This window comes from Solanum dulcamara, chromosome 5 (assembly GCF_947179165.1).
Source record: "Solanum dulcamara chromosome 5, daSolDulc1.2, whole genome shotgun sequence".
Classification (NCBI taxonomy): domain Eukaryota; kingdom Viridiplantae; phylum Streptophyta; class Magnoliopsida; order Solanales; family Solanaceae; genus Solanum; species Solanum dulcamara.
The window spans coordinates 70,876,903-70,886,367 of NC_077241.1; the positions used below are offsets into that span (position 1 = coordinate 70,876,903).

The 9,465-nt window shown below is 33.6% G+C and overlaps 1 protein-coding gene across 8 annotated transcripts; it reads right to left on the reverse strand.

Annotated features, from left to right (window-relative positions):
* Positions 1-5,222: 5,222 nt before the first annotated feature.
* On the reverse strand, positions 5,223-8,080 carry LOC129889574 (uncharacterized). Of its 8 annotated transcripts, none has more exons than XM_055964937.1 (4): positions 7,701-8,080; positions 6,603-6,763; positions 5,928-6,325; positions 5,223-5,493 (listed from the first exon to the last, which is right to left on the reverse strand). In XM_055964937.1, the coding sequence occupies exons 3-4, from the start codon at positions 6,300-6,302 to the stop codon at positions 5,434-5,436; spliced, it is 435 nt and encodes a 144-aa protein (XP_055820912.1). In that variant the 5' UTR covers positions 6,303-6,325; positions 6,603-6,763; positions 7,701-8,080; the 3' UTR covers positions 5,223-5,433. The 8 variants fall into 8 exon arrangements, 7 of the variants coding, with proteins under 7 accessions (XP_055820912.1, XP_055820917.1, XP_055820914.1 ...); XM_055964942.1 differs by lacking the exon at positions 6,603-6,763 and adding an exon at positions 6,963-7,106 and having other exon boundaries at positions 5,928-6,138; XM_055964939.1 differs by lacking the exon at positions 6,603-6,763 and adding an exon at positions 6,963-7,106.
* Between the last annotated feature and the right edge of the window lie 1,385 nt (positions 8,081-9,465).

The following is a 9,465-nucleotide window of genomic DNA, read 5'->3' on the forward strand; positions in this document are numbered from 1 at the left end:
TTGGACTTGACATGAAGAGTATAATTTAATACGTCTTTGGAATGGGGTGTGTTTTGAAATGGGGGCTTGAAGCTCAAGTTCTGAGCTTATTGTTTTCGCATATTCCTCCAAAATGGGATTTTTTGCACCAGAGCAGGGCCACTAGAGCGAGATGGGTCACGCCATATGGGACAGTCGTGAATTTAGACGAAAAAAACCCCCAAAAGGGTTCCATCCTACAAAACCTATTCCTAAAATGACAGGGGGGAAACCTAGGGTGATTTTCATTAATTTTCCATGGATTTCCATGCTTAAGGTAAGGATTTTACTCCCTAAACTCATCCTTCGATTCCTAATACTTGTAAACTAGGATGGATGATCATTGTGATAGGGTTTTGGCTTGTGTGTAAGGGTGTAAAATAGCCCTAGGGTGAGATTAGGATCATGTGTTTGGCCTAGGATGAGAATTGTGTTATTTTTCATGTTAGTTAGGCCATTTTGTTGATCTTTTATACGTTTTTACTGTTTTTAAACCAATAACAAGCAGAACGAACCCGAAAAGGGAAATCTCTTTCACTTTAAGGTTGTTGAAGCTCGAATTCAAGGTTGGTGATAGTTTGTTTTCTATATGCATTTTACGTACTTGTTAAATTACTTCATGGTATGCATATGTGTATATGAATAGGAGAAACATGCTAGATTTTATGTAAAATGATCACTTGCTGGCCTGTTTTGTAATGAAACTGTTGTTGGTGACATAATGTTGAAAACTGAATGTAATTGTGACTGTCTTTATATGTTGAGATCGGATGTTATATTTCGACACATAAATTGAATCACGTATCACATTTCGACACAAATTTGGATCGAGTGTCACATTCCGACAACCTTGGACCGAGTGTCACGATCCGCACAAGTAGAGTATTTATAGGTCCCATGAGAGGAACCCTTATGTGATGTTATTTTATGTAAGGTACTTGAATTGTAATTTTGCTGAATATTATTTGAGATGGCACTGGTTAAGTTATTATGTATATATATGCTTATTATGTTGGGTATACTTGTCCATGATCCACTTACTGGCTAATCACGTGATTCTACCAGTACATTGTTGTTTTGTGTACTAATACTACACTTGCTCTATCTTTGTTGAGTACAAAGCATATTCAGTTGGCTGCGGAGAGATCTCGCCTAGAGGAGTAATTGTGTTCGAGTTCAAGGGTGAGCTATTCTTTCAGGCTGCCGTGGACTCACTCTTTATTCTTAGTCTTTTTTTTCAGAACTCAGATGTCAAACACTGATTTAGTTCATGACTATATTTTCTTCTTTTTTGGGGTTGTATTCCCATGTCTTATACTTGATGTTGTTAGAGTTTTGGTACGTTCGACTTTTGGTTCCTAGGAGTAAATTTCCACGTACATGTTAAGTTGTTGTCCATACATTCCTAAGTTTATGGGGACTCAATCTTATATCTTTAATTAAGACTGCTTCCACATCTTTATCTTGTTTATCTACTGCGTTTTCTAATGGTTAGGCTATTGAAAATAGTCCTCCTATCGAAGAGTTAGTATGGGTGTCAATCATGGCGAGTCGGGATCGTGACAGAAGTGGAAAATCAATTTAATAAAAAGATAAAAATAATTTAAAGTGATAAGGGTAGAGAATATGAATCTCCTTTTATGTTTAGAATATGAAATTATTCATCAAACTACTTTTCCTACACACCATAATCAAATGAAATTGCGGAAAAAAACGGAACATTAAAGAAAATAATGAATGCGTTATTAATAAGTTGTTACCGCAGAGCTAATGGGGAAGCTTTCCTTATAGCCAACCCAATACTGAATAGGGTGCCCCACATCAAACTTCAATCTATTCCACATGCATTATGGAAAGGAAGAAAACTCAACTTGAAATATTTTAAAGTGTGGGAGTGCTTAGCAAAGGTACAAGTTTCTTTACCCAAAAGGGTAAAAATTGAACCAAAAATTGTGGATTGTGTATTCATTAGATATGCAACAAACAGTAAGGCCTGTCGATTTTTAGTTGACAAATATGACAATCCCGAAATTAATGTTAATAGTGTGATTGAGTCGGATAATACTGAAATTTTTGAACATATTTATCCACATAAAATTGAATGTGAGTCGTTGAGTGAAATATTTAAACGACTGTGGGAAGAACCAAAGAAAAGTATACCAAGTAAAGAGGGTCTAAGGCGTAGAAAACGTCAAAGGACATCCACTTCTTTTGAACCAGATTTTGTAGCATTCTTGCTTGAAAATGAGCCTCAAACATTTAAAGCAACGATGTCTTCTTCTAAATCAACATTTTGAAAAGAATCAGTCAATAGTGAGATTGAATCAATTTTGAATAACCATACATTGGAACTAGTTGATCTTCCTCATGGAAATAAACCTTTAGGATCAAAATGGATCTTTAAAAGGAAAACAAAAACGGATAACACTATTGATATAAGGCTAGACTTGTGGTCAAATGTTATAGACAAAAAGAAGGTCTCAATTACTTTGACATATACTCACCAATAACAAGAACAACATCTATTAGGTGTTAGTGGCACTAGAGACTATACATAGTCTTCAAATCCATCAAATGGATCATAAGACAACCTTCTTAAATGGAGAGTTGGAGGAAGAAATTTGCATGAAACAACCTGAAGGATTTGTGTCTCTCAGTAAAGAAAGAAAGGTTGACAAACTTGTTAAGTTACTTTATGGACTCAAACAAGCATTCAAACAATGACATGCTAAATTTGACCAAACAGTATTAGCAAATGGGTTTAAGATCAACGAATGTGATAAATGTGTATATATTAAAACCACTCTAATTCATGAAATCATTGTTTGTTTATATATTGATGACATGTTGATAATTAGTAAGGATATTGACGATATAAATGCTACTAAGAGTATGCTATCTAGCAAATTTGATATGAACTTAAGAGTTGCTGATTTAATCTTAGGAATCAAAATTCATAAAACTCTACAAGGTCTAGCATTATCGCAGTCTCACTATATTGAAAAAATACTTGACAAATTCAAGTATTTGAATTTCAATGTTGCCAAGACTCCTATTGATTTAAGCTTTGCATTTCAAAAGAATGAAGGTGAAAGTGATTCACAATTGGACTATGCAAGAGTGTTGGGAAATTTGATGTATATTATCAACTAGTAAAGTAGCCCGCACTTCGTGTGGTTGTAAACACAATATTTGTATATAAGTCATATTTTTGTAATTTAATATATAAAATATTTTGTATATTTATTCGAAATAGAATATATTAAGTATTTCCTCTGTTTTTGAGATTCAAAAAATTCTTTTTTTTTATATATTCTAAAATAAATTGAATTGTCAGTTATTGTGACTTATAGTAATTTTAACATAGTTTTCAAATAGGTAAATTTTATTTCAAAAAAATTAAAGATTCCATTTATGAATTCATGGTAATTAGTAAATTATTTGACTTTGAAAATTTGAATTGTGATAAATTAAATTAAGATTGAAGAAGTACTATTTGAGAGAAGTGCACGAAAGTTAATAGTTTTGATGTGTGAATATTATCTTCTAGCATTAGGCAGATTTAAAAAATATTTAAAGAAATGGAGTTAAAACCAAATCACACTAAACATAGAGGATATAATAACTTGAAGAACAAAAATAGAAGTATGATAGGCCACAACTAAATGGTTGTTTCAAATTGGTATAGAAATAGGATTTGTCTTAAAATTTATGTAGGTAAACTCGATTTCTACTTTTCTCGATAGATCTACTGGGATCTGGGGCTAAATTTCCCTCTAGAGCAACATCATAACTCTGAAACTCAAACTCAACAATTATATCTTTTAGTATGATAATTCAACAAATCAAATAATATAAACTTGACATAAAATTCATGAACAATTATATTTGAAAAGTTAAAAACATAACTTATGAGCATTACAAACTGAGTTACATATTGGAGAGAGAAAATTTCATGTTGAAGTCCAATCTTGAATTGAGATTAGGTAACTATTAGATGAAAAGTACACTTACAAAATTTAGCCATGTAACAAATATGAAACCCCCAACATTTCGAACACGAGTTATAAATTATGACTAATATAGGAGTTGGTTAGATTTCAAATGAAGAAGTTGAAAATACTTTTAACAACTACATAACTAAATAGTCCCGTAAAGTGAGGTTCGAAGAGAATTGAGTGTACGCTACCTGAGAGATTGTTTCCGATAGAACTCGACTGATCGAAAATATTTTCAAAAATTCCCTTTTCTGGTATGAATATATCATATAAACACTTTTCCAAAGGTCAAACACTAAGATTGGACAGAGATTTTACAAATTCTAAAACAAATGCCACCTAAGTAGTATCGCTCAACTTGCGGTCGATAGAATTGCATGCAGTTAATAATTTCATAAAGCATCACGGGTTTTTCAGTGACCTAGTAAAAAGACAACAATGAACTTATCATATTAGAATTCTGCATATTCACTTAATATTATATACCAAGGAAGGATGTATTCTCTTTAATACTCTATTAAAGCCTAGTAGGAGATCTTGTGTCTCATTATATTCTTTCACTGATTCTCTTCAAGCATGTTCAATCAAAAGAAGCCAGCCCAAAAAAAAACTATAATCAAGTTTAGCTATATGTAACATGTTACTTTGTCCTCTGTAGTTATAGATATCTTAATATTAGGAGATGTTATAGATATCTTAATATTAGGAGATGATATCTACTACAATACTGGATCTGATTCCTTAATAGTCAAAAATGTTGGCAAATGCGGAAAGTTTGGCATATATATGTTTCTTGTGTTGTTATATGCTCCCCTTGGCAAGTATCTGTGATTGACATGACTGAGTCCAAGACATGTTGGTGGTAGGCTGTCCCTGAGATTTTATCATTAACGGGTCTAAAGAGTGATTAGTTACAGGAGAAAATCTTGGGTTGAGATGGCTCTTAGTTTGTGTTTTAGGAACTATCCAGCATTAAACTTTTAATGACCATCCAACAACTCCACAGTGACTCACACAACAATCTTGAACATAAATGACTATAATGTGCTGCATCAAATGCTATGTCATTAATTGTTAAGTTTGATACTTCCACATATGATATCCTACAAAGTAATATATTAGTATTGTACTAAATATGGGATACATCAAAAGGTAAATTACAGAGCATTGAATTTTTTGCAGATATTTTAACAGTGACAAAGAAAATTAAAATTGAGGAGCAACATATATAGAATATGCTAATCAGTCGATGTTCTCAAATGACTTCTGAAGAAATCAAACGTGAATCTTGTGAGAATTCTAACATAAAAGATATCATATATATATTTACACAGATAAATATAACGGCATCAGTCAAATACAAAATATACCAAAGCTATCTGTTTTTTCAGAGTGTCAAATAACCTTGCCTGATCACCTAAGCAGTGTCCCAAATCTGAGCCTTGACATGCTTATGAACGATTTTTAAGTTCCTCATCTGGAATTCAAAGAGGTGGACTTATAATCTATATAAGCTCGTTCAGCCAGTAACTGTAACTAAAATCCGATCAATCAATTTGAAGACAAAGCGGTTCTTGAGGAAACAAAGAACTTTATGCCTCTCTTAGAAGAAGAGGGTTGTGTGGAGAAATTATAGATGTGGAGAAGTTAACAAACTCACTGATGGATTGATAAAGAATGAAACTACTAAATCAACAAATCTAGCAATCTAAAATCATTTTTCTTACCAAAATGCAAGTAACAACAACAACAATAACAACAACATACCCAGTGAAATCCCACAAAGTGGGGTCTGGGAGGGTAGAATGTATGGGCAGACCTTACCACTACCTCGTGGAGGTAGAGAGGTAGTTTTCGATTAGCTCAAGTGAATGCATTCTACAATAATATTATGGCATAAAAATGACAAACCTGAATGATGTTGCAACAGCTGACTGTTTGAATTCCCCTGCATCTGGATAAGTGAATTGTCGCCATTAATTGCATCAACATAGAGGGGAACAATTTCTTGATGCTGTCATCATTTAAACTTAACTGCTCCTCGAGCCTTCGCAATGCTTGACTCATCTCAAGCCCCGGAGAACTGATGAACTCCTCTGTTCTCCCTGTGGTGTCTGATGTCCTGTTAATATTGATGACTGCATCAGAGCAAATTTCTCCAGGGCTAGATTGGTTCTGGTATTGCTCACAAGATTCATTGGCAATGACAGTAAAGCCCGTATGTTGAGTAGAATAGGAGCTTGGATTGGGAGAGAAAGCAGAAGAAATTGGAGAAGTTTCTGACATGAAGGCTGGATTATGTCTACCCTCTACTCATATGTAAAACAAATGATGTTAGGACTAATTATACTTTTCACATAGTATATTGAAACTTACGGAAGTTTTAGATGATAAACAGGTTGATAATATGCATCAAATAAATATTTAGTTCTCCAATGCATAAAATTACAGACGTGATGGTTGAAACTGAAGAACAAAAGCTTAATGGTGAATGATCTCCTTTGGTTGATGAGAAGTAATTTCAGGTGGTACCAAGAACTCTTATCATGGAATCATATTTATGTATACTTGTTCCAGAATACAGACCTTGGTTATGTCTCTGTAGTGAACCAAGACAATGTGGTTGTACGCAGGATCCAATATCCAATAGCAATTGAACACATAATCAAAATGGAGTTCCAATCACAATTTATGTGGCAGGGACTTTGTCTCGTATTGTTCTATTCACCTCTGCATATGGTGGTGTGCTTGGAAAGGAAAATATCATAGATGTTTAAAGGATAAAAAAAAATACTGCAAATTATTTAATTGTATTTTATATGTTATCTATTTGGTGATGCACATAGCTTTATTCACAACAAATTCTTACAAGTGAAAAGAAAAGATATGCCCAAATTACCTAGAACACATAATAAAATCAAGGAAAAGGAGGGGAAAACCTTGTACCACTTCATCGTCTTCAAACCTTCTTGAACACCAATTTTATAGTCTAAATCTTGGGAATGTGAGATACTTGGAGAGGTATTCTCCCACCAGCCTTATGGTTCAAGCATTGTGGATTTCGTCTTGAGTTCTCACTTCTCAGGATGACTTTTGTCGGTTATAGAAAAAGAAGCAGAGGAAACCCAAACGAACATGTTCAAAACCCAAGCGACGTTTCTAAATTCAAAATTTAATAAAACATTCTTTTTCGTCAATTTAAAAGAAAAAGGGTAAAAAATCGTTAGTTTCCCTTAATTATTCTATTCCTGACTATGGGTAATCAGTGAAATTTTTTCCAAGTTGTGGTGTTGCCGTGTAGGTGGATCTAAGCTCAATATAAGATGGTAACTAAACTCAATGATGAATTTTCGACACTGATTAAAATGTCTGGATAAGGGAGTACAACAACATCTTAACATTAACTAAAGTTGCATTTATTATATTGGTTGCTTAAGAATGACTAATTCCAGATATATTTCAAGATCAGTAACCCTAGATTACATCTACTTAAGTGTAAATTGCAAGAATGTAATTGCAGAAGTTGAAATACCCAATCCTCAAAAATCTCATGAAACAACTTCATCAACCTCGTTATCAAACTCCAAAACCAGTGTGAAGAGGAATTTTTCAACAATTGAAGGCGTGAAAAAATTATCTTGCAAAATAAAAAGAGAATTGCAAAATCTGATAAAATTTGCATACCTTTTCCAAGTATAAAGATGATTCTCGCTAAGTCTATTCGGGTTTGTAAAGCTATGGCTGGCAGTCAGAGTCATTAGCAGACCCAAGAGCAGGAGACACTTAAAGGAGAATATATGGTAGAGGAACTTCATCTACAATCTAAGGTTATTGTTTGCTATTTCTATGTCCGCAAATCCAAATTCCAACAACACTCACAATTTCCTTACTTGAATCCACATATCGTACTAGATTTGGGATAATTGTCAGTGGTTAGTGATTTAGTGAAGTGCAGAGACAGATGAGTGTTTGAGGATGCCAATTAGAAATACTAATGGAGGAAGGATTAGAGAGGGAAGAAGGGAATAGTCACAGTTATAAGCGACAGCATCACCAAAGCGGTGTTTTTCTCTTCACTGGCTTTTCCAAATTTTGTGGTTTGATATAAATAAAATTCCTAATTTCTAACAGCGCCACATCATCGTTTTTTAGAATTTTCTTATATATATATATATATATATATATATATATATATATATATATATATATATATATAAGATTGTACACGATCAGATATAGCATGTGCTATTGGCAAATTGAATCGATATGTAAGTAATTCCAATCAAAGTTACTGAATGGCAATGAAACGAGTTTTGGGGTATATGCGACATACACAAAACTATGCTTTGCATTATAACATATATCCTGCCGTAATTGAGGGATATAGTGATGCAAATTGAATCACTAGGTCAAATGAAGTAAGATCTACAAGTAGGTGTATTTACCCTTGGTGGAGGAGCAGTCTCTTGGAAATCATCCGCACAGGCATGTACCGCTCGCTCTATAATGGAATCTGAATTTATTACTTTAGATAAGACTGGTGAAGAAGGTGAATGACTCTGAAATTTTTTAGAAGACATTTCATTCTAGCCCAAACCTATAGGACCTATATGCATATATTGTGATAGTCAAGCAGCAATTGGTAGGACATGAAGCGTTATGTACAAAAAAAAATCTCATCATATATGATGAAGACATAATACCGTGAAATAACTATTCTCTAGCGGAATTATCACTATTGATTATGTAAAGTTTAGAGATAATGTGTCCAATCCACTTACAAAAGGCCTAGTTAGAGAGGCAGTTGAAAGATAATCTAAGGGAATGAGTTTAAGGCTTAGGACAAGTCATCATGGCGGTAACTCTATCTAGCAAACTGGAGATCCCAAGAGTTAGGTTCAAGGAGTTCAAACAAAGTTATGAATGACGGTTCAACATTGTCAAATAATTCAATTCATTCTCTTGATGAATACAATGTTTAGGAATAAGGATAAAACATTAAGGTTTTTTACAAGTTATAAAGTTTAAAGTTTTTTTTAATGATTTCTAAATTTTGAAGATTTGAACAAATAGTGTATCTACGTGATAACACGGTTAGAAATCACCTATGTGAGTGTGAAGTGTAACCCGCTTCAAAGAGGATGATAGTAAAAGCCTATAATCTATACACACATGAAATCAGGAGGTGTTCATGACTGAAACGAATATAACCGTAAGAACCATAGACGGTAAAGGGTTGGTTGTGTGACATATGACTGTCTAGGTATACACTAAAGCTCAACGGTTCAAAGATATATAATTTACCGATAGATCGAGTATATCCGCCATATGTTCACTACATAAAGTTCAAAGGGAACTTCCTTATCCAGATGCAATTGATCCTTGCTTGTAAAGTACACACTCGTTCGTGCATTCCTTTATTTTATAGTCATTCCTCATTCATATGCAG

Excerpts from the sequence above, each read along its gene's own strand:
- LOC129889574 (XM_055964936.1), bottom strand. The coding sequence starts at position 6,302 with ATGTCAGAAACTTCTCCAATTTCTTCTGCTTTCTCTCCCAATCCAAGC. Across the intron at positions 5,494-5,927 it reads GCTGTTGCAACATCATTCAG|ATGAGGAACTTAAAAATCGT; the intron begins GTTTGTCATTTT and ends TTTGAATTCCAG.